The sequence below is a fragment of the Panthera leo genome, chromosome E2, assembly GCF_018350215.1.
Source record: "Panthera leo isolate Ple1 chromosome E2, P.leo_Ple1_pat1.1, whole genome shotgun sequence".
Lineage (NCBI taxonomy): Eukaryota > Metazoa > Chordata > Mammalia > Carnivora > Felidae > Panthera > Panthera leo.
The window spans coordinates 24,775,050-24,800,363 of NC_056693.1; the positions used below are offsets into that span (position 1 = coordinate 24,775,050).

General features: G+C 44.3%; 1 protein-coding gene across 1 annotated transcript in view; it reads right to left on the minus strand.

Annotated features, from left to right (window-relative positions):
* MYLK3 (myosin light chain kinase 3) overlaps positions 1-23,562 on the minus strand; it is a 33,938-nt gene extending 10,376 nt beyond the window's left edge. Inside the window, exons 1-8 of the mRNA XM_042920396.1 lie at positions 22,980-23,562; positions 16,599-16,689; positions 15,295-15,679; positions 11,029-11,468; positions 8,643-8,748; positions 7,995-8,088; positions 7,460-7,569; positions 6,444-6,585 (exon numbers count right to left, since the gene is read on the minus strand). Of these exons, the coding sequence (XP_042776330.1) occupies positions 6,444-6,585; positions 7,460-7,569; positions 7,995-8,088; positions 8,643-8,748; positions 11,029-11,468; positions 15,295-15,679; positions 16,599-16,689; positions 22,980-23,456 (1,845 nt within the window). The 5' untranslated portion in view covers positions 23,457-23,562. The remainder of the gene's footprint in view (positions 1-6,443; positions 6,586-7,459; positions 7,570-7,994; positions 8,089-8,642; positions 8,749-11,028; positions 11,469-15,294; positions 15,680-16,598; positions 16,690-22,979) is intronic.
* Positions 23,563-25,314: the final 1,752 nt, after the last annotated feature.

Here is a 25,314-nt window from a genome sequence, read left to right on the forward strand (position 1 = left end):
TATAATGTGAGCTACATATATAATTTAAAATTTTTCCAGCAGCCACATTAAAAAATTAAAATTAAATAAGTGAACTTAATATTTATAGCAGCATTATTGGAGTATAAATAATAAATATAAATAATAATGATGATATCATAAAATTCACCATTTTTAAAGTGTAAAATTCCCTGGGTTTTAGTACATTCACAGAGTTATGTAATAGTCCTTACTATCCAACTTTAGAACATTTTTATCACATCAAAAAAAAAAAAAAACCTCATACCCATCTGCAGTCACTCTCCATCTCCCTCACCCCTAAATCTTGGCAAGAACTAACATGTTTTCTGTTTCTGTGGTTTTGCCTATTCTGGACACTTCATATAAATGACCATACAAATGCTGGCCTTTTACATCTGTCTTCTTTCACTCAGCATAATGTCCTCAAGGTTCATCCATGTTGTAGTATGTATCAGTACCTCATTCTTTTTCATAGCTGAATAATATTCCATTGTATGGATGTACCATATTTGTGTATCTATTCATCTGATAGTGAATATTCAAGCTGCTTTCACTTTGGAACTATAATGCATAATGCTGCTAAGAACATTTATGTACAAGTTTTGGTGTCAACTTATGTTTTCAGTTCTCTTGAATACATACCTAGAGTTAAAATGACTAGGTCATATGGTGATGCTACACTTAACATTTTAAAAACTGCCGAACCGTTTTCTAAAGTGGATGCACAATTTTACAATCCTACCGCAATGTATGAGAGTTCTAATTTCTCCACATCATAGCCAACACTTCTTATTGTCTGTCACTTTTTTTTTATTTTAGCTGGTCTAATGAATATAACATAGTATCTCACTGCAATTTTGATTTGTGTTTCTCTAGTGACTGATGATGTTGAGAACTTTTCATGTGCTTATTGCCCATTTGCATATCTTTATTGGATAAATGTCTGTTCAAATCCTGTGCCCATTTTAATTTGTCTTTTAATTATTGGTGTGTAAGAGTTCTTTATATATTATAGATATAAGTCCCTTATCAAATCTATTGTTTGGAAATATTTCTCTCATTGTATGGGCTGTCATTTCACTTTCATGATATCATTTGGAGCATAAACGTTTTTAATTTTGATAAAGTCTAATTTATCTTTCTTTTCTAGCTTTTTCTTTTGAGTCATATCTAAGAAATCATCACCTAATAATCTGAGGTCACAAAGATTTACTCCTAGGTGTTCTTCTAAGAATTTTATAAGTTTAGGTCTTACATTTAAGTCTGCAATCTATTTTGAGTTAGTTTTTGTTTACAATATGAGTGTATTCTTTTGCATATGGATACCACGCATGGGATCGTAGCACCATCTGTTGAAAAGATTATTCTTTCCCCGTTGAATTGTCATGACACAGTTATCAAAAAATCAATTGACCAAATATATAAAGGTTTGGTTTTGAACTCTCAGTTGTATGCCATTGGGTTATCTATTCATCTTTATACACATAACTCATTGTTTTGATTTCTGTGGCTTAGCTGTAAATTTTGAAATTGGGAAATATGTATCCTCCAGCTTGCTTTTCTTTTTCAAGATTGTTTTTGCTATTCTGCATTCCTTGAATTTCCATCTCAGTTTTAGGATCAGTTCATTGATTTCTGCAAAGAAGCCAGCTGCAATTTTGACAGAGATTGTGTTCAATCTATAGATCAATTTGGAGAGTATTGTCATCTTCACAATATTGTCTTTCAACCCATGACCATGGGATGTCTTTCATTTATTAGGTCTTCTTTAAATTCTTTTAATAATGTTCTGTGGTTTTAAGAAAATAAATCTTGCACTTCACCTGTTAAATTTAGTCCTAACTATTTTATTTGATTATATATTACAGTAGTCCCTCTTATTCACGGAGGATACATTCTAAGACCCCCCCATGGATGCCTGAGACCACAGATAGTACCAAACCTTATATATGCTATGTTCCTTCCTATATATACATATCTATGATACAATTTAACTTATAAATTAGGCACAGTAAGATAAAAACAACTAATAATAAAACAGAACAATTATAAAAATACTACTGGGGCACCTGGGTGGCTCAGTCAGTTGAGCGTCTGACTTCGGCTCAGGTCATGATCTCGCAGTCTGTGAGTTCGAGCCCCACGTTGGACTCTGTGCTGGAGCTCAGAGCCTGGAGCCTGCTTCAGATTCTGGGTCTCCCTCTCTCTCTGCCCCTCCCCCGCTCATGCTCTGTCTCTCTCTCTCTGTCAAAAATAAATAAACATTTAAAAATTTTTAATTAAAAAAATAAAAAATAAATAAAAATGTACTGCTAATAAAAATTATGTGAATGTGCCCCCCCTCAAGCTATCTTATTGCACTATACTCAGCCTTCTTCTTGGAATGAAGTGAGACGATAAAATGCCTATGTGATGACAAGAAGTGAGGTGAATGACATAGGCATTATGATGCAGTGTTAGGCAGCTATTGACCTTCTAACTGTATGTCAGAAGGAGGATCATCTGCTTCTGAACTGTGGTCAACCATAGGTGACTGAAACCATGGGATATGAAACCAGGGATAAGGGGAGGACTACTGTATTGTAAATGGAATCTTTTTCTTAATTTTATTTACAGATTATTGATTGCTAGTATATAGAAATACAATTGATATTTATACATTTGTCTTATATCCTTTAACTTTGCTGAACCTGCATATTTGTTCTAATAGTTTCCCTCTACCCTTCTTAGGATTTTCTATACACAAGATCATGTCATCTGTGAATAGAGACAGTTTTGTTTCTGCCTTTCCAATCAGGATGCTTTCTACCTCTTTTCTTGCCTAATTGTCCTGGTAAGAACCTCAAGTACAATGTTTAATAGCAGCGGCAAGAACAGACATCCTTGTCTTGTACCTGATCTTAAGGGGAAAGCATTCAACCTTTTACCATTAAGTGTAATATTAGCTGTGGGTTTTCCATAGATGGCCTTTATCAAGCTGAGAAAGTTCCCTTCTATACCTAGTTCATTCAGTGTTTTCATCATGAAAAGTTGTCTGGTTTTTGTTAAGTCTTTTTCTACATCTATTGAAATGATCATGTGGTTTTGTCCTATATTCTATTGGTGTGGCATATTACATTGATTACTTTCATATGTTAAGCCAACCTTGCATTCTTAGGATAAATCCCACTTTGTCATGTGTACAATCCTTTTTATATGTTGTTGTATTCAGTTTGCTAATATATTACTGATGATTTTTGCGAATATATTCATAAGGGATATTGGTCTATAGTTTTTTTGTGTGTGTGATATCTTTGTCCAGTTTGGTTTCAAGATGAGACTGGCCTCATAAAATGAGTTAGGAAGTGTTCCCTTATCTTCTATTTTTTGGAAGAGTTTGTGAAGAACTGGTATTAATTCTTCTTTAAATTAGATCTTCTTTAGGGACACCTGGGTGGCTCAGTCTGTTAAGTGTCCTACTTCAGCTCAGGTCATGATCTCACAGTCTATGAGTTCAAGCCCCGTGTCGGGCTCTGTGCTGATAGCCTAGAGCCTGCTTCAGATTCTGTTTCTCCCTCCCTCTCTGCCCTTCCCCTGCTTATACTCTCTCTCTCTCTCTCTCTCTCTCTGTCTCTCTCTCAAATGAACATTTAGAAAAACACATAAATTAGATCTTCTTTAAATTGGTAGAATTAAATTGGGCCTAGGCTTTTCTTTGTGGGTGATTTTTTATATTAATTCCATCTCTTTACTTGTTACAGGTTGATTCAGATTTTCTATTTTTTTCAGTTTTCAGTAGTTTGTGTCTTCCTAGGATTTGTTCCATTTTATCTAACTTGCTGGCATACAATTTTTGACATTATTGCTTTATAATCCTTCTTTCTTTCTAGTTTTCATCACTACAGCTACTAGTGATGTCCCTCTTTCAATCCTGATTTTAGTAATTTATTTTCTCCTTTTGTCTTGGCCAATATAGCTAAAGATTTAACAATTTATTGATCTTTTCAAAGAGTCAGCTCTTGGTTTCATTGATTTTCTCTATTGGTTTTTGTTTATTTACTTATTTAGAGAGAGAGAGAGAGAGCATGTAAGCAGGGGAGAAGCAGAAAGAGAAGGAAAGAGAGAATCCCAAGCAGGCTCCACCCTGTCAGCATGGAGCCCAATGCTGGGCTCTATCTCACTAACTTGAGATCAGGACCTGAGCCAAAATCAAGTGTTGGATGCTTAACTGATTGAGCCACCCAGGTGCCCCTGATTTTCTCCTTTGTTGTTTTTTCTTTTTTTAATTTACATCCAAATTAGTTAGCATATAGTGCAACAATGATTTCAGGAGTAGATTCCTTAATGCCCCTTACCCATTTAGCCCACCCCCCCATCCCTTCTCTGTTGTTTATCTATTCTCTGTTTCATTCATTTCTGCTCTAATCTTTAGTATTTCCTTTCTTCTGCTTGCTTTGAGTGTAACTTGCCTTCTTTTTCTAGTTTCTTAAGGTAGGATGTTAAATTATTGATTTGAGGTGATATCCATATTTGCAGGTACAAATTTCCTCCTGATTTAGATGCATCCTAGTATGTTCTAGTTCTAGTATGTTGTGTTCTCATTTTCATTCATCTTAAAATATTTTCTAAAACTCAACTTCAATAATATATTTTATTTAATGCAGTATGTCCAATATTTCATCATTTTGATAGGTTATCAATATGAAAAATATTAATGAGATATTTTTCATTCTTTTTTCATATTAAGACTTAGAAATCTAATGTGTATTTTATATTTACAGCACATTTCAATTCAGATACTAAATTTTCATCGGAAATATTTTAGATATATTTAGATTTCATGAATTAATTGTATTGAAATTTCATAAAATTTATAGGTGAAAAGGAAATTCACATAGTGAAGTCATCCCAAATATACTTAAAAGTTTACCAATAACTAAACTGACAGTTTTTAAATTTAAATAAATTAAAAATAATAAAATTTAAAATTCAGTTCCTTAGTCACACTAGCCACATTCCAAGTATTTAATAGCCACATGTTGGCTTATGGCTATTGTATGGGACAGCAGCTCTGGGGCTTTTTCTCCATGCTTTAATCCATGCAACACCCCTAAGAGGAAGATACTCTTATTCCCCATTTTGCAACTGATGAGCTTATGCAAGATCAATCAATATGATCAAGGAACTTAGGCAAGATCTTTTGGCCACGAAGGGACTGAACCAACACAAGCCCTACTCTTGGCTGGGAAATGGGCCTTTGCAATAATCAACTCCTGCTGCAGAGACACAGGGTTGCCCCAACGGCAGGTCTTTGACCCAGAACCACAGAGCTGAAGCCTGTGCTTCCCCCAACTGCCAACCTCACAGAGCAGCTAATCCAGAAGGCTTGGAATTAGCTGTAGGGATCTGGGAAGCCACAGGTCAATTCCCTACTATCGCTACCATTTTTCTAAGAAGTCCAACTTTACAGGTGTCAATCAGAAAAGATGGTCAGAAGAAGCAATGTGCACCCACAAAGTTCTGGCCAACCTACTTCCCACCTTCTGTGGGGAGCCACTGAAATTCCTGAAAGGAGTTGTTGAGAAACACCCTCCTGCTTGCCCAGCAGAGTAGGAAACCACAGAAATGGCTGCCATGTATCAAGTGCTTACTACCAGCCAGGCATGACACTCCTAGGACGATCCTAGTAGACAAAAGAGAGTGTAACACATTCACTCACTGGAATATCACATGGCCCTTAAAGAGAATGAGAAAAGATGTCTATAGTGTACTGTTAACTGAAAAAAAGGTAAGTTTAAAAACAAGATGTATATAGCATGATCACTTTTGTATATATTTGTGTATCATGCCAAACTGCTAATAGAGAAGACCTCTTAGCAGGGGAAGAACTTTTACTGTGTATTTTATACATTTCTATATTGTCTATATTTGTTACCACAGCATATGTTCCTATTTTAATTTTTTTAAAACTAATCTTAAATGTTTTTAAGTTTTTATTTAAATTCCAGTTAGGTAACATACAGTATAAGATTTCAGGTGTACAATTTAGTGATTCAGCACTTCCATACAACACCTGGTACTCATCACAAGTGCCCTCCTTAATCCCTATCCCCCATCTAACCCATCCCTCACCTAACCCATCTGGTAACCATCATTTTCTTCTCTATCGCTAATGGTTTGTTTCTTGGTTTCCCTCTCTCTAAAGATATTTTTAAAGAAAAGAAGGTCACTGTATCATTTAATCTTCAAAAAACACTTAAAGAGTTACAATTATCCACATTTTATAGTGGAAGAACTGAGGTTCAGAGAGGCAGCATGACTCATTTACTCCAGAGCTAGGAAATGGCAGAGAGCCAGAAATGGAAGCCAGGATGGTCTGTTGATAGAGTTCTTTAAGGTAAGAAAGCAGCAGAAGCTCAGGAACCCTGGAGGCCCACCCACCACATGCCCAGGTGGAGCCTGACCTTGAGGTCCAAGTGCAGGATATAGTGCTGATGGAGGTAATGCACACCCTCGCAGATCTGCTTGGTGAACAAGATCACATCCAGTTCAGTCAGCTGGTACTTCTCCTCTGTGATCCGGTCAAAGAGTTCACCTCCATCCACACTGCCAGGGCAAAGAGAGAGGTAGGCACTGGCCTGAGCAAGGCTCCCAGAGGACTTGTCCACTCATATCACCAAGGTTCAAAAGAGGCCAACCCACGTAAGCCTGAGGGTTATGATTAAGGAGGGATTAAGGAGGGCCACTGCCATCTGGGGTTTTTATGGAGATCTTTGTTCTGGCCCATTGCTAGCTCAGAGTGCAGGTGGTAAAAAGAAACTGATGGGCCAAAGGGAATACTGGGGATTGTCTTCAATGTTGATGATCCAGGCTCACTCTGGTGACTCTGTGCCAAGATTATAAACTTGTTTGGCTACAATGTTGCTTTTTCACTCTTGGTAGAGACATGACATGACATGATATTACAAACCCTACCATAAGGAAAATAGCAACACAAGCACAAAAATAAATGGCCTCTGAGGCCCTGGTCTCAGCTTCAGGGGTGGTTGGGAGTGGTGGGGACTGTGTCAAATGGGAGACTGGCGATCCTGTCTACAGAGTCAGCAAGTAGGAGCTCCAGCACACCAGTTCCAGCTGAAACGCAGGTCCAACATTACTAGATTGTTCACATTTGTAAGAAAAGCAAGATATCTGGGTTTTAATGTGAAATTTCCCAATTTCCAATTGTTAATGCTTAAATCAAAATTATTACAAATTGTGTATGCTAAACCAACATACATCTACAGGTCAGTCAGGTTTACTGCTGGTTTATGACAAATGACTTTGTCCTCCATGCTGCATATTGGAGGTGATGATATTCCTTAGATGTCCCAGAGAGGGGAGGGGAAAGGGAGAGCTTTGCCTAGAACCACGGCTCCAAGCCCCAGCCCTGAGTCTGGGCCCACAGACAAGCCACTGCTCCACCTCCTGAGACACTCACTATTCCATGACGAGGGTAAAGCTGTTCTTGCTTTCAAAGGCATCATAGAGCTGGATCAGGTTCACGTGGCTGAGCTGGTTCATGATGTAGACCTCATTCTTCACATCCTCCTTGTGGAGTCGGATGGGAGAGGAGTTTCCAAGAAATGGGTCAAGAAGATGAGCCAGCTGTGCCTCCCAAGACACAGGCCCTTCCAAGGTGCATGCCCACCCTGTTTCCTCATTTCCTACTCTCACATCAGGTTTCCGACTCAGCACCCAAACCAGGTTCTTACAACAGACCCACCATTCCGCAGATAGGAAACCTGAGAGGCCCAAGAAGGAAGCCTGGAAATCCAGAGGGACCCTGTTGTCCAAGGTATGAGGTGATGTGCTGGGCAGAGTGTGGGACTCATGGAAAAGAGGCAGGGAAGGTGGCAGGGTTCCTGATCAGCATGCAGGGGGCTGGGGAAGTGTAGGGCCAAGGGGCCAATAAGGAAGTATAGGAGCCCTGAACTTGGCCCAAGGCACCAGCTGGTCCAGGGCAGATGCCTCACCCGGTCCTTGGCACTCTTCACTTTGATGATCTTAGCTGCCAGTGAGAGGCCTGTGGACTTCTCTGTGCACCTGTGGACCTGGCCAAACCGGCCCCTGCAGAAACACGACACAGCAGACTGAGACCCCAACAGGCTCACTCCATACATGGTGGACCATCCTGTACCCTGGACTTTCTGGTCCTGCCCTCTGTCCATAAACACCATGGGATTATCCTGCACCCCAGAGGTACTATAGTCATCACCCCAACACCACATTGGTTATCCTGAAACTTAGAGAAGACCTCCTTCATCCTCTCATAAAGTATCTATCTATACCCTGGGGACTACCTCCCTCATTCCACACCACTCAGATTGCCCTACCACCACTAGTATATGGTTCCCATGCCCATACTGTGTGGGCCTCCTGCACCCTATACTTCATCTCACACCATGTGGGCTCTTCTGCACTCTAGAGGTATTCTCTTCACCTACTCTCTGTGGACTATCCATTTCCTAGTACACTGTGTGGTATATATACCACTCCTGGCTTTGGCTCCTGGTCAACCCCTTCCTGAGAAGAATACAACAGCATGCCATATAAGGTCTCCAAGTGTCTCTGCCCCCAAGCCTCTTGCTCCCGCTCTCTCATCAAGGTGGAAGCCCACCTACCCTCCCAAGACGTCATGCTGGCACACTGTGTAAACTGCTGAGGTCGCGGTCTCCTTGACACTCACCACGCGGTGTTCAAAAGGGGCTGGTGGGGCTGGACTGTCATCTGTTTGGGAAACAACACCTTGTGAGCCTCCTAAGTGGTTGGTTTAAGTGACAAGCCCTTCACTCTTCTCAAGGAACACCTCATTGGAGTCACCCACTCAGCAGAGGAACAAGCTGAGTCTCAGAGATGTGAGGTACTAGCCCAAGGTCACACAGCAAGTCAGTGACAGATGGGATTCAAACCCAGGTCTCCCATCACCTACAACAGTGCTCTTTGAAATATGGAGAAGTTATACCCAGTCTGTTCATTGAAGTTAAAAGGGGATCCACAGTGGATCAGTATAGTCAGCAGGAAACAGAAGGTGCACTTGAACGGGGTAATTGAGAGAATTTAATGACAGGACTATGTTTGAAGGTCCAGGCAGGGCTGCGGACATCAGTGACGTTAGTGTGACAGGGAGCCAGCTGGAGACAAACACCCACCCTTCCTCTTCTTGCACCCTCTGATCTGCTGATAGGGCAAGTAGCCTGTGATGTAGCCTGTAGCAGGTGTGCTCGGAGGGGTTTGGTGGTATCTGGGGAATGGAGGAGGAAACAGGACACCAGCACTTGGAAAGATAAAAATGTCTGAGTGTTTTTGAAAAATCTTGTCCTTCAGAGGTAATAGGAATCTAGAAGTGTTGCATGAAATAAAGCACAGGAATGAAGCAAAACAGCAAACACAATGACTGAAGCTGGTTTGTGCATTAAGGACTGTGGTGGGAAGTCAGCGGCCTGGGTTGAAATTTTGTCTGGATTTGTCATAGTTCACTCAGAGTGTTCCACCCACAGCTCTCATACCTCTGAAACCATACACCCGGTGCAGTGCAAACACAGCTTAGTTTGTCTTAGTAAAATTACTCTTTGCTCCCCAGAATAGAAGTTTGAATTTGCCTTGAGAGAATATTGCTTATTCTTTTTTTGCATCTGCAAAGCAAACCGTGGGCCCTGGGCCACAAAGGTAATATATATGGGCTATTGTTGCTACAGCTGCTATTTTTCTGGGACCCTAGAAAACCTGGGATTCTGAGTGTGTGTCACAGGGATTCCAAATCTAGAATTAGGTCTGCAGTTTCTTTGCCGCACACTAAGGGTTCAGAGTGGCTGCAGAGCCATGAGGTTTGTACACATGGTTCCAGAGCCAGTCAGGGTTAGATCCTGGCTCTGTCAACACTGACTCTGGCCCTGAGCATGTTCCTTGACCTCTCTTGTATTTCCATTTATCCCCACTCAACAGGCCTGTGGGAGTAAATGCCTGCACAAATGCACGTGTCTTGGCACACAGAGAGCCCTGAGTTCACGTTGGCTTTATCACCATTCCAAGCCTCAGAAAAGATTCTGGAGACTCTATTTGCTTTCAGCTGTGTTTCAAGAATTAAAGGAAGGGACGCCTGGGTGGCTCAGTCGGTTAAGCGTCCGACTTCGGCTCAGGTCACGATCTCACAGTCTGTGAGTTTGAGCCCCGCGTCGGGCTCTGGGCTGACGGCTCAGAGCCTGGAGCCTGCTTCCGATTCTGTGTCTCCCTCTCTCTCTGCCCCTCCCCCATTCATGCTCTGTCTCTCTCTGTCTCAAAAATAAATAAAAAACGTTAAAAAGAAATTAAAAAAAAAAAAAGAATTAAAGGAAGGCCTTGTCCACATTTGGACCAAGTCGTACAGGTGGAAAGGAAGCAACTAGAGATGTCACTATGACAGGACAACTGCGGAGTCCAGAAGTGGCAAGGGGCCCCAGATGACCTGCAGCCCTTCCTCAGGGACTTCCAGAAATTCCAGGGCAGGAAACCAGCAAAGGGTGGCTTTTCTGCTGGCCTTCATGAGATGAGGGTTTACACCAAGGAGGGTAGGACCCTAATGCTGGAACAGTTGAGGGCATTTCAGTCACATGAACACAAGGATGTTTCCCACCACTACTGGGATCCTCACTACACCCTTCCATACCCCAGGATGAGAACTTACTCATTGGGCATGGTGGCCGATAATGGGTCCATTAATTAATAGAAGTTCTTTTTAACAGGATCCTTCTCTGGCTCAATCCAGAATGACACCAATGGTGAAGAGCTCAGGTGGGCTGGTGGCTTGGAGAAATCCACCCCGTTGAGCCACAGGGCTCCCCTACTGCTACAGTCACTCCAAATCCAGCCTGCTGCATCTCCAGCCCTTGCTCTTTAGCTCCAGCAGTTACTGGCAGGCTGTTCTAAGTCTTGAACTCCCCCAGACCCACATTCTCTTGCCCTGAAAGCAGAAAGGTCCCCTGGGTGTAGGTCCCCCAAACCCACTTACCAGGCACACAGCAATGGACTCACCCAGAACCACGCTGCCAGCCTCGGCTCCCAGGGGGGTCTTCCTTCCTGCTTCAGCTCTGCCCATGCCTCTGGATGTGCAGTCCTTTCCAGGCTCAGGGTGTCCTGTCCCTGGGTATTTGTCCTGCTGCCGGCCCAGGGATCCAGCATGGTCTCCCATGTTCCTCCTGGCCCCTCTTGGTCCCACGGTGGACTCAGCCCCAGGCCCCTGCTTCTCCTTTGCCTTTGCTCCCTCGTCGCTGCTCTGCTTCCGCAGTGGGGAAATCTTTCCAGCTCCTTTTGGGATCTTGGTCACAGGGGTCTGGGGGGTGGGCCCAGGTGGGTCCTGCTCACCTGGATAGGCAGCTGCTGGAACCACCTCAGGGGGTATGTGTCTGAGGCTGCCCCCTCGTGTCACAAGCAGCTCCCCAGGGGTGTCTGTTTCCTGCACATGGATGGAGATCCTGGAGCAGAGATAAAATAAGGCCTTAAAACCAAGGACTTTTGAGTCACCACAGACCTGGGGTCAAATGCCTGCTGCTGCCACTCAATGATCACGGCCTGTTGGTCTCAGTTTTCTCATCCATAAAAAGGGTCCTTCAGGTTGTTATAATAGTAAGGTAGACTATGTTTGAAACAAGCAGACCCCAACCCCAGCCTCTCTGGATACCCTGATTACCTCTGCACAGACAGGACACCTGGGAGAGGCTGGATTCAGTGAAATGGTACCATTTGCTCTCAGAATTCCAGTGGATGAGTGTCTGAAGAAGACTGATGTAACCTGTGTTGGACAGTGAGCACCAGCTGCCTCTGAAGTCCTTGGAAACCTGCTTCTGCCCCAGGGGGACTGTGGCCTGGAGGCAGGAGACCTGGGTTCTTCCCACCCTCTCTAGGCCTCAGTTTCCCTTTCAGTTAAATGAAGAAAGGGTGAAGCAAGTCAAATATCACACTGGAAGCCCCAGGTCAGACATATTTTATTAAAATCAGGTAAATGCTCATAGAGGCTGGATTTCTTATTTCTCTTGAACAAACAGTTCTGGCTGAGCTGGGCAGGTCCGCAGAGCTGAGATGCAGCTCCACTTCCTCACAGACCCTGCTGCACCCCGGCAATGCCATAGAGCCCACTTCATCCATTCTCATTACCCATACCTTGTGACATTTGGATTTGGGGGCCCAGCTGGAGGTCAGGAAGGCCCTCTGAACCCTGACAATATTCAGAAGGAAGGACCTTGACCCTGGGAGCTATGACCCCCAGGGGTTCGGACCCTCCCTCTTAGAGTTGCCCCTGCTCTGATTGTTCTTCACAACTCACTGCCAGGGTGTATGTGTGTTGGGGTGGGGGTAAGGGGGTGAGGGTCTGGCATGGACTAAGTCTCAGGAGGAGGCAGGCAGCCTCCTTTCTGGTCTTAGCTCTGGACCATGTTGCTGGACAACTTTGGACAAGGCCAGTGCCAGTTCCTTCTTCTGTCAGACACATTGATACCTTGCAGAAGTGCTGAGTTTCCACAAAGGGGGGAAAGGTCCCAAAGTGAGACCCAAATGGTCCAGCTGCTGTGGACAACAGGAAGGTGGTTCCTCAAAAATTTAGAAAAAAAAACCTACCAAATGACCCAGCAATCCCACTTCTTAAGTTCCAAACCCATGCTCATAGCAGCATTATTCACAACAGCCAAAGGTGGAAGCCACCCAGGTGTCCATCAATGGGTGAATGGATAAACAAAATGTGTAATATCCATACAGTGGAAAATTATTCAGCCTTAAAGAGGAAGGAAATCCTGTTGCATTCTACTACCTGGATAAACCTCAAGGACATTATGCTAAGTGAAATAAGCCAGGCACAAAAACTCTGATTCCACTCATATAATTCCACTTATATGAGGTACCCACAGTAGTCACGTTCAGAGACAAAAAGTACAATGGTGGTTGCCAGGATCTGGGGTGGGGGTAGTAAGAATTGTTTGACGGTTGTAGAGTTTCAGATTTTCAAGATGAAAATGTTCTGGAGATTTGTGTCACAACAACCCGAATATACTTAATACTACTGAACTGCACATTTAAAAATGGTTAACTTGGTAAATGTTATGTTACATGTTTTTTTACCATAATGAAAAAACAAAGTGAGGCTTTTCCATAGCAGTCGAAAGCCCAGCCCCTCCCTGAGCTGCAACAGGTCCTCTGAAAGCAGTGCCTATTCCTAAATGCACTGATTCTGTGCAAGCTTGTCCACAGCCAGACTTAGGCAAAAGGCAGCAGAATCCCCCCCTGCACCGTGGCCCTCGGGAGTGAATACGGGTTGGTGATGACAAGGTAGGGTGGGAAGGTGGCATCCAAGCCTGGCTCAGGCCTCATCTCAACTGAAGGACACAGGAAACTGCAGGAAGCCAGTTGCTGGAACAGTATCCAGGTGGTCAGGTGGCCAGCTGATAAGGCCACAAGTCACTGTTGTCCCACTTGGTCTTCATACCCAGCAGGGCATGGGATGCCCCAAATGCACTGACATGCATTCCCATGTCACTGAGTATCCAATGTTTTTCCTCCTCCTACAAAGCACACCCAGGGCAGAGGGCAGGCATGACTAATCAATTACAGCACTGTGTCCCTCCAACTGCAGCTAGGGCCTCAGGATCCTCTAGACAGGCAGCCACTGCCAATCAACCTACCTTCCCCCTAATGCAGAATCTTTTTGAGGACCCTAACAAGTTCATGGCAAGTTCATCCCTATCCCTAGATTCCATATTTATAGCCCTGGCTAGGATCCAGGGATGCCTGCCAGGATTCCCTCCTTTTGGCTGGTTAAGGCTCTCATTTCCTTCCAGAACAAAGGCAGACAAACCATCTGGGCTTCCCTGCCAGTCACCACAGTACACAGACAGCAGCGCCCCTCCCTATGCCAGGCCCAGGGAAGGGATGGGGCTCTGTTACAGGTCAAGATGACCCAGGACAGGTGCAGGAGGGCACCAGACCCCCTTGAGAAAAGACAGGTAAGCACAAGTACCCTTAAGTGGGCCAACCTGGGGGCCAAGATGTACTGTTCCCCAGGGCTGGGGAACACAGGGCTGGGGAGAGCTTGGCAGTCATCAGGTTCTGGGTCTTCCTGCACTGTGTCTGCTGAGGGCTGAGGGCTGGTCCTGAGGCTACCTCCTGAGGACACAACACCACCTTCAGGACCCCAAGCATAATTCTGAAAGCTACCTAGATTGATTCAGCCTATACCAACCTCTTTCTGAAAGCCCATCCTTTCTTCCCCACCTTAGTATTTGGGTCTTAATTAAATGCTGACCTGAGGAAAGAGGCTGGTGCAGTAGTTAGGAGATTTCTGGAGTCCATAAACCTAGATTCAGATTTCAACTTTGTGAATCCCTAGCCATGTGGCCCTGGCTACTCTCAGCCTATTTCCTTATCAATAAAATGGGAAGGCAACCACGCTCATCTCCTGGGAATGTTGTGAGACTACAGAGATATGATGCCTGTGAAAAGATTGGTCAATTCCAGCACCTAGGAGAGTTCAGTGAGCCCCAGCCTGTAGCTATTATAATTGCTCTAAGAGCTGGTGGTTCTCAGCCCTGCTCCACATTGGAATCACCCAAGGAGCTTGTAAGAAAGAGAAAGAGAGAAAGGGAGAGAGAGAGGGAGGGAGGGAGGGAGGGAGGGAGGAAGGAAGGAAGGAAGGAAGTGGGGGGAGGGAGGTGGGGGAGGGAGGGAGGGAAGAAAGAGGGAAGGAGGGAGGGAGGGAGGGAGGGAAGGAAGGAAGGAAGGAAGGAAGGAAGGAAGGAAGACCAAGAAAGCAAGAAAATACCTGAGCCTTACTCCAGACTGAATAAATCAGACTCTCTGGGCACTGGTATTTTAAGAATTCCTTTCAGGGGGCACCTGAGTGGCTTAGTCGGTTAAGCATCCGACTTTGGCTCAGGTCATGATCTCACGGTTCATTGAGTTCAAGCCCTGCATCAGGCTCTGGGCTGACAGCTCGGAGCCTGGGGCCCACTTCGGATTCTGTGTCTCCCTCTGTCTGCCCCTCCACTGCTTGCACTCTATCTCTCGCATTGTCTCAAAAATAAATAAACATTAAAAAAAATTCTTTCAGGTAATTGTAATGGGCACCAGGTGAGAAACAGTGCTCTAAATTCCCAAAAGCATTGCCTGCACCTTCTCCTGTCTTCCCCTCATGAAGCTAGCCAGCACTGTGCCGACAGTGACACTCAGCCTCAGCAGCTAGTCTCTTGGCCATGCTCCAGCTGAGGGGCTGCTGTTAACTCCCTCCCTTGCCCACCATGGAGGAACACCCCCTACCTCGGAGGTGTTTCTACACCACTGTAAGCTGCCTTGGCCTGGACTGGCAGCCCTGGAGTCAGCCTCATGCCTGCCTCTGTGGGCCGAGAGTCAGGCCTGCTGAATGATGATCCTCGTGCTGTACTGGGTAAAGTCTCCTGGCTGGTTGGGGCCTCCTTGACCCTGTTGGGTGCTGCAGACAATTCCAGGTCAGTCCCAGGGTTCTCAATGAATGCTCCAGGAACTTTGGCTTCCACCTCTGTGGGCAGCGGCAGGTGGCCAGGGGGCACTTCTGCCTGCCCTAGTGAAGCCTCTTCCTGGGTGAGAAGATCAGATCCTATCCCTGAAGCATTGATGGGAGTCAGCGTCTCCACTGTCCCCTCTGGCAAGTTTTCCTTCTGGCTCTCTACAGGAAAATAGGCAGCATAAAAATGCATTCCTATATGGAGAACTCTGTGCTAAAGATATTGTAACAAATGTGCAAAGGCCGTTCTGTGCAGCATCTTTATAATAGGCAGACTAGAAATAACCCAAGTGACCACCAGTAGGAAGCTGGTTGGCTAAACCATGGCCCATCACACAGGAGTACTGCACAGCCATGAAAATAGAAAGATGCAAATATCTCCTTATGTGGCTATGAAGCGATCTCAGGATATACAGTGAAAAAAAAGCCAGGTGGAGAAAAGTATGTGCTTCTCTTTATCTAGGAAGGGAGGATATGTGAGTGTGTGTTCACAACCACTTAGAACATGGTAAAAATGTTCATGCTTAAACTTTCATGCCTAAAGAGGCAGAAAGAAGGATAAGACAAAAACTTTTTTAAATGCTTTCATATGCAAGGGAGGGAACACAATGCAGGGAACAAGGACAGAAGCTAGACTTCTCTTAATATACCTTGTTTTGTCTATTTGACTTTAGAACTATGTCAATATTACACAAAATTGTAAAAGAAAATGAAACTTTAATAGAAGCTATTCCAAGTGACTTTAAAACAGTAACACAGGGCACCTGGGTGGCTCAGTCAGATAAATGTCTGACTCTTGAGTCTTGATTTTGGCTCAGGGCAGAATCACATAGTCATAAGATCGAGCCCCATTTTGGGTTCTGCAATGACAGTGCAGAAATATAAATAAACATTTAAAAATGTTTTTAAATAAATAAATAAATAGGAATACATAGTGGGATATACATAAAGGACAAAAGAAAAAAGAAAAAAAAGGAGCAGCTTCAACAGTTTTTCAGTGATCACATTGTCGCCATTGGTATTTTTATTTTGAAACTATTATGTGTGTGATGTGAAATAAAGCAAATAGGGTCCCACTCACCTTCCTGAGACCCCCTGATCTCGGCCTGCACGGCTCTGGTGCTCAGCACATGCTTTGGTTTTGCTCCTTTCTCTTCCACTCGATCTTTGTTCTAAAAGAAACACCATAAAAACCACCACGATCATCATCACCATCATTGTTCAGGCCACAGAAGGTGGAACACCTACCATATGCTAAAGGTAGAAGTACTTAGGTTATTTCACGTGGTCTCACAGTAATACTAGAGTGTAGATATCACTATTGTCATCATAGGGACAAAGACACTTACCCAAGGTCATCAAGTTCTTTGTAATATGTCTCATATTGTCAGTAAGGAGCAGACCTGACAGGGGCTTCTAAACAGACTGGACCTCAAAGCACGTAGACCAGTAATGGAAAATAAATTTAATCATAAAGTGTTAATAATTCAGATCAGTCAGTTATGGCTATTGCTTGGATTCTAAAGTCAAATTAACCCATGCTTGTTTAGGGGGTGGGGATGGGTAGAGGGGAAAGAAGGGTAGGGAGAATGCCACAATCAATGAATAGTGTCTGCCAGGAAGCTGGGTTGATGCATCCTATGGTCACCCCTTTACAGTACAGTAGTGTGGCAGGAAGCACAGCCTCTCAGACTCTTGAGCCAGACCTGCTGGGTTTAAACCCCATCTTCACCACTCGGCAGAGATCCTTAACTTCTCTGTATCTCACTTTCCTCATCTGTGAAATGAGGAGAATAATATTATCTGACTCACAGAGTTAGTGAGAGGATTGGGGAGTTAATTTGTGAAATGTCCGGACAAGTGTGTCCAGCACATGGTAAGTGCTCAGTAGCTCTGGTGATTTTATCCTGCCTGAGACAGGGAGCTATCTGTCTTCGATGAGCCAATTGATTGATCCATGGATGGATTGCGTAAGGACACTCAAAGTCTGACCTAGAGAAGCCCTCAGCAGCTCTCCCTTTAACTCTAAGTGCTCTGCATGAGGCCAGTGATCTTACTCCTGAAATGGTAGGAGTACTCAGTGTTTTTAAGTGCAAATATTTCTAGATGACCTGACCCCTTGCTGGGTGCCCTTGGTGTTTGTAGAGGTTTTTAGCCTTTGATTGGTGCAGCCCCTAAAACTCCTCCTGGCACTTATCACAGCAGCAGTTCTGGTCACAGCACAGCCCTGAGCCTGGGCTGAGACCCTGGGCCCCACTCACTGCTGAAGGCCCTTTCCCTTGACTTGGCCACAGACACCCCAACTGGGAGCCAAAAAGAGCTTGAGACACATTTTGTTTGGCATGCACAGCATTTTAATTTTTTTAATTTGTTATCAACACTTTAAATCTAGGAGACTTTTATATTAAAATTCCAAGTTCCATTTTGGGGCTTAGAATTGCTCTGTGTTTTGATTATGGTGGTGTTGATTTGGATGTACACACTTGTTGAACTATGTTGAACTATGTACATAGTTTGTGTGTATGTGCCACTTATTGTATGTAAATTATATATTAATAAAACTGATTATAAACAAGTCTAGGTTCCCAAATTCTCCTAAAAAAAAAAACTGAAGATCTGGCAACTTTAGGGACACATGGCAAAAATCAGCTGGAGCAGTTCCCTCTAACTGGGGCACCACAGTCCTCACCTCTCCAGAAAGTCTCCCTGGCACTAAGGATGAGGGTTTGTTCCACTGTTTTTCCTACACTGTACCCGCTTTGTTCAATCCTACTACGTGCTCATCCCTTTGGGATCCCAGCACACCAAGCTTTGTCTTCTTGAAGGTAACAACACATGGGAACACCCAGCCCCACCCCTGGCGTGTGGTAGGCACCTAATAAATAAATGTCAGCTGCTGTTATTATGATTAGCACCAGCACATCAATGTGACCAGGGCCCCCTACTCAGCAGAGACCTCTACGTTGGCCTCCTGCAGACTCTGTCCTTCCACCCCCGTAGCTGGGGGAACAGGAAGCATTATCATGGGATGCCTCCTGTTTCACCCCGGCAGAGAGGCACTCAAACTCTCCTTTGGCAGACCTTGATGGGCTCAGAGTGTCCTCTCCCTCTCTCCACTCTTGGTGTAGGCAGTACACACGCACCTAAACATGCAAACACACACACACACACACACACACACACACACACACACACACACAGCTGAGTCGTGTCTTCAGGACTCAACATTTTGGTTCCAGCTCATCCAGAGGAAGGAGAAGAGACCCTAAACACCATTCTAGAGGACTGGTGTCTTCTGAACAGTTTGCCTATGATTTGGGCCACCCCTGGCTGAGCCTGGCGCTGTCCTTCATGAAAGAGCACCTGACTTCTAGAAATACTCTAATTCATTTTTACAACCAAACTGAAGTACCACTGGGCACTTCAGAAAACCCGAGGAGGACCTTTGTGACGTCCTGGCACAATTTTCTTTTTTCTTTCTTTCTTTTTTTGGACATTTAAAAATGTTTTAATTCCAATATAGTTAACATACAGTTAACTACAGTGTTACATTAGTCTCAGGTGTACAATACAGTGATTCAACACTTCCATACAATACCCGGTACTCATGGCAAAGTGCGCTCCTTAATCCCCATCACCTATTTCTCCTGTCCCCCCTGCCACCTTCCCCTCTGGTAACCATCAGTTTGTTCTCTGTAATTAAGAGTCCACTTCTTGGTTTGTCTCTCTCTCTCTCTCTCTCTCTCTTTTTCTTCCTTTGCTCATTTGTTTCTTAAATTCCATAGTCCCGGCACAATTTTCAAATTTAGGAGCCAATGCTAGGATTTAATTCAATCCCATAAATCATTACTATGCCCCTACCCTCTTAAGGAAACATGAACAGGATCTCCAGAAAGTCTCTTTTCAACACCAACAATATGTTAAATAGCTAGGGGTCTGTCTCAGTTCATTACCCATTCTCTGACACCTCCTATGAGACCCGCTCTGGCCACAGTACACAGAGGGAAGTAGAGGCCTCTTGTCATGGATCAAATAGGAGCTGACAGTCTGATTGGGGTGCTAGACCCAAACCTATAGATGGTTACCGATAGCTGTATTAAACACAAAGACCAGAAAAAAGATCAATCACATGCCAGTTGACCAGAACAGACAAGAAGAAATGTTGCAAGAACTCAGAAAAGAAAATGTTCTATGATTTCCCCTATTCAGAAATGCCTGCAACACATATAATATAGAGCTAATTTCACTAATATATGAAGAGCTCTTACAAATCAATAAGTACAAAAAAATGAAATAGAAAAGTGGGAAAAGAACATGAGCAGTTCACAGAAAAATATAGCAAACAAATTAAAACTACAATGACATATGCTATTGTATCTATTTCTGGCTAGATTTGAAATTTTCCATAATGAAAAGTTTTAAATTTTTTTATGAATTAAAGAAAAAGAATTAGCTTTGAGAGGCATATAACCAGTTGTCTTATTTAAATATTGATTCAAATAAACAAATTGTAAGGGGAAAAAAGCATAAGACAATTAGGAAAATTTGAACACTGACTTTGGTAATATTAAATTACTATGTACTTTTTGGTCATGATAATCGTATCATGATTACGAGTATTTTGTTTGTTTTTTTAAATATTTATTTATTTTGAGACAGAACACACATGAGCAGGGGAGAGAGAGAGAGGGAGAAAGAGAATCCCAAACAGGCTCTGCACTGACAAATTGACACAGGGCTCAATCCCACAATTGTGAGATCATGACCTGAACTGAAACCAAGAGTCAGACGCTCAAATGATTGAGCCACCCAAGCGCCCCTTGTGATTACATTTTTTTTCCAATATATGAAATTTATTGTCAAATTGGTTTCCATACAACACCCAGTGCTCATCCCAAAAGGTGCCCTCCTCAATACCCATCACCCACCCTCCCCTCCCTCCCACCCCCCATCAACCCTCAGTTTGTTCTCAGTTTTTAACAGTCTCTTATGCTTTGGCTGTCTCCCACTCTAACCTCTTTTTTTTTTTTTTTCTTCCCCTCCCCTATGGGTTTCTGTTAAGTTTCTCAGGATCCACATAAGAGTGAAACCATATGGTATCTGTCTTTCTCTGTATGGCTTATTTCACTTAGCATCACACTCTCCAGCTCCATCCACGTTGCTACAAAAGGCCATATTTCATTCTTTCTCATTGCCACGTAGTATTCCATTGTGTATATAAACCACTATTTCTTTATCCATTCATCAGTTGATGGACATTTAGGCTCTTTCCATAATTTGGCTATTGTTGAGAGTGCTGCTATAAACATTGGGGTACAAGTGATTACATTTTTTAAAAGAGCCCTTATCTTCTAGATATAACTGCTAGTTTTTTTGGATGAAATGATCCAATGTCTCAGATTTGCTTCAAAATAATCTAGAGAGAGGGAAGTAGGTGAGGATATATGCAACATCGGCCTCCCCTTGTGGGTTCACAGGGTGCATGATACTAATCTCTACTATAAGTGCTTGAAATTTTTCCTATAAAAAAGTTTGCATTTCGCAAAATTTTTCAGAATGTTAAAAAACACACACACAATAAGATCTCAGTTTTCAATCCCCACACAGGCAAAGAATAAACAAATTGGATGGTATGCTTTGTCAGCCAAAGGGGAGGCCACAACCATTCCCATATGCTATTGACAGGAGACCAAATTGGAAAAACTCCTTTGAAGGCCAGTTTTGCTTTATATACACAAATGGCATTGCTACATCTAGGAGTGTATCATAGACATAAGCTCACACTTCTATGGATATTTGCTGCATCGTTATGTATAATAGCTAAAAATAAGAAATAATGTAAAAAAACAATGACGCAGGGCTAGATAACAAATTAAGACACACACCCCCAACTGGAGAACTTTCCAACTTGCAGAAAGAGGAAGATTTCTATGTGTAAATATGAAACAGAGCATGTGGGTGGCTCAGTCGGTTAAGCATCTGACTTGATTTTGGTTCAGGTCATCATCTCACGGTTTGTGGGTCCAAGCCCCATGTCAGATTCTGTGCTGACAGTGCAGAACCTCTTGGGATTCTCTCTCCCTCTCTCTCTGCCCCTTCCCTGCTCTCTCTCTTTCTATCTCAAAATAAGTAAATAAATTTTGAAAACAATTTTAAATATGAAACGATGCCTAAAATATATTAAGTTAAAAAAAAATCAAGGCCAGAATAATGTGAATGATTTGAGTTAAAATAGAACAAAGAGGTGTGTTATAAACAGACTCCATCTGGGAGGTTTTGCAGGAAATTGGCACCTATCACTGCTCGAGGAGGAGTCTTGGGGACTGGGGATGGGGGAATGGAGTAGAAGGGACACGATGATGTTTTTTACCACATGAATATTTTCATCATGTGCATTTACTAGAGTCATTTTCTTCTTTAAAGCTGAGGTTGGTTATCAGTGAAAAAGGGGGAGGTCACCTCTCCCCTGCAGGCCAGACTCACAGGACAGCTGCAGGAAGCAAGGAGCTACTGGAGAGGGGCATCCTCTGGAAGAAGGTGAGGGGCAGGGAGAGGAAGGGGCCAGCAGGGTGAGCTCTGGCCTGGCTGCAGATGAGGAAGGAAGGCAAACCCTGCAGCCTTTCCCCTGAAAGCCTCACTGCTGACACAGAGTCCAGCACAGCCTCCTGCGGACCTCAGCTTATCTCTTGCCAGAGGCTGGTGGATAACAGCAGGGATCTGAGATGGTGGCTCCAGGCCGTCTGAGTGTTGCTAAGTGGCTGACTCTTAGCTGTTCCCAAACAGAATGTTGCTTCTATACACCTCACACATACACAAACACCCCCACCCCAGCCAAACTTCCATTAGCCAGCAGGTTTGATTATGCAATCTTTGGGAACAGTCCTCCCAGAAATGCCATACTCCACCCCCAGGCTCCGGCTTCTTCATAGCCTGTGTCCCCTAGGGGTCATTGTCAACACTCATCTTCGAACAAGCAGCTGCACACTCTGCCCACTCTGGGACACAGCACAAGGTTGGGGACAGGAAGGTGAGGGTTCTAAAAGGGGGTTCTAATAGGTAAGCTGGCTCCCACCTGTTTCCTACTCCAGGTGTGAAGGACAAAAGGGAGCAAAAAGAAGTTACTAGAATGTCCAATAAGCTTCACTGTCTTCCTCTCCCTAATGGCCCATTTCCCCCCACTAGGTGCTCTGACACTGGCCAAGGCCCCACAGACCTCACCGAGGCACTGTCTCTTCCTTTCCCTGGGAAGAGCAGCCAGTCAGTGACCTGTGTGAAAATCCACCTATGAGCTCTCAGGTTCACCCTCTTCTTTCTCCATCCACAGGTCATGCAAGTGACACAGGAAGAGAACAACAGCTCCTGCTTCTCCTAAGACTAGCTGCCTGGCCAGTGTCCCCACCAGAGTCACTGGGGTCTCCCTTTCAGCCAGAAGGGTTACTGGGATAGGGAAGCAAGAACCAACCTCTGAAGAGCCATCAGCCAGGCTTCCTTTCCTCCAAGGGACACTCCCTTGCATGATGAAATCCATCACCTTCGAGTTCTGGAACACAGCCCCCACCAAAGCTATGGTCTTGTCCACGGCCACGACCATCCTGAATAGGGCTTCAAGCCTGGCACCATGCTGGGCAGCATCCTGCCGCACAGCCCTCACCAGCTCCAGGACCTCTGGCCACCCAGCCTGTGCGTCAGCGGGAGGAGTATGGTCAGCCCCACCTGGGCCCAGGATGTGAGAGGCCTCCAGGCGGTGTAGGCCCTGCTCCAGGTGGCCCATGCCTTGGTACACATACTGCAATTTCTCCGTGACATCTTCCTGGAAATGCAAGAGTTTGTCAACCTTCTCGTTTAGCACGTTAAGCTTTTTGTCCATGGTTGTTAAGCAGGCCTTGCCTGACACCAGCAGCCCCCAGGTCTCCACACCCTCCTTGGAGGCTTCAGACATCCTGAAGCAAGCTTGACAAGGACGAGGAATCAGAAAATCCACAGACTCCTAGTTTTCACTTGGGCAGTGATATCTGGAAGTTTCATTGTTCTTGGTAGCTAACAGCCTCGCCCCACAGTGCCTGGGTTGTTTAGGGAGTCCAGAGGACCAGACTCTCTCTGAGCCTTGCTTATCTCCCACTCTGCTGTGGCTATGAGTGATAGGCTGGGTTTGGCAAGGCCCTTCTCCTTGGGGCCCCTTTGACATCATGGCAGCATTTAACATTCCTCTCTGAGAGGGTGCTGATAGGCAAATATTTTAAGAATCTATCCAAGGCAGGCAGGAGTTTGGATAGTTGACTAAAGGTTAGAAGAAAGGGGGTCCTTTAGGTAATGAACCAGAAAGCTGGACTTTACAAGGGGTCCAGGGATCCCAGGGTAGACCTTTAGAGGCCCAAAGCACTGAGGAGCAAATGGTATCATACTTGCCACAAACACATTGAATTCATGATGGAAAGCAAAACCAAAAATAAATGTGAGGTCATTCTGATTTTTGCCATGATAAAAATTTTGATGCTTCCACAAATTAAAACCAATTTTTGGTGCTCCTACTTTGAAGGTGCCCCAAATATGTGTTTAAGCTGCCTTTTGGGTGAATTGGCAGATCCTTCCCCACAATGGGCCCTCAGTCACTAGCCACTTGTACCTAAAAATAGAAGTAAGGGAAAATGGCCTAGGCTACTTGCCAAGTGCCATTCTTCAGGTCAAGTTCCTCACAGAGCCCTTTGGAAAACACCCACCAGTGGTGCCCCACCCCCCACCCCTGCTCCTCCAGCATTGACCATGTAGGCATCAGGCACCCAATCTCTATACACTAGAACTAACATAGTAGCAGCCTAGAGAGCAAGTGGGCCTGTGTTTCCTGTAGTTTCCAAACATTTTAGCCTCAAAACCCTTGGTTTGAATACAGAAGCATCAATAAATAAAGCAAAGGAGATGCTCAGGCTGACACTGAGGTGGGGTGTTAGGAGCCACCAGAGAGTCCCTAAGCTGCCAGGGAACGATTGACTGACACCATTTTATTCCAGGCCCTCCTAGGGAGAAAGCAAAGGGTGAGAGAATTTGTCCAAGGTTGCCCCAATACGGGGTATCCTGAGGCTAGCTAAGCTGTAGCCAATGCTGGCCCCAGGGAGGGCCTTTGTAGTGTCCTGCTACACTTCCTCCTCTGGAATAAAAGCAATCATGAGGATAAACTTTGACCTGGAAACCTGACATCTAAAAGCACCTTTAGATCATTTTGCTATTTTAAGCTACGGGTGAGCTTGCTACATAAGTACAGCTTGACCACAAACCCCCTCACTACCTGACCCTCCATCAGGATAGCTGCCCTAAGCAGCCAGTATAGAAATTCAGACTCATTTCTGGAGAGCACAGGCCTGGGTGTCATTGGTAGAAATATCAGGAACATGCTCATAAAAATGCTAGTCTGTTACAGCACTGTGATTTAAACCAAACATACAAACTCTTCTTGGGAAAAGATGTTTGGGGAATGTTGTGCTCCAGCTCCTCTTGGGGATTCAAGATGTGCCTCAGCAGGATCTCATCTGCTACAGAAAGAAACCAGCACCTGACCAGGGAATCACCCCTTCCTCTACACTTACCACCTCATACTTCTCTGTGGAGCTAGGGGTCCCTGGATCACACTTAGGGAAGCGGCTACCCAGAGAAATCTCTGCATCTAACACCAGCCCAACACCTGTTCGACAGCAGGTATGGATAATCTTTGTGGGATGCAGTCCCCACCAGTCTAAAGAGACAAACCCAGCTTCTAGGAGGGGTTGACTGAGCCGAATTTACAAAAGCTGGAGGAGCATACTTTT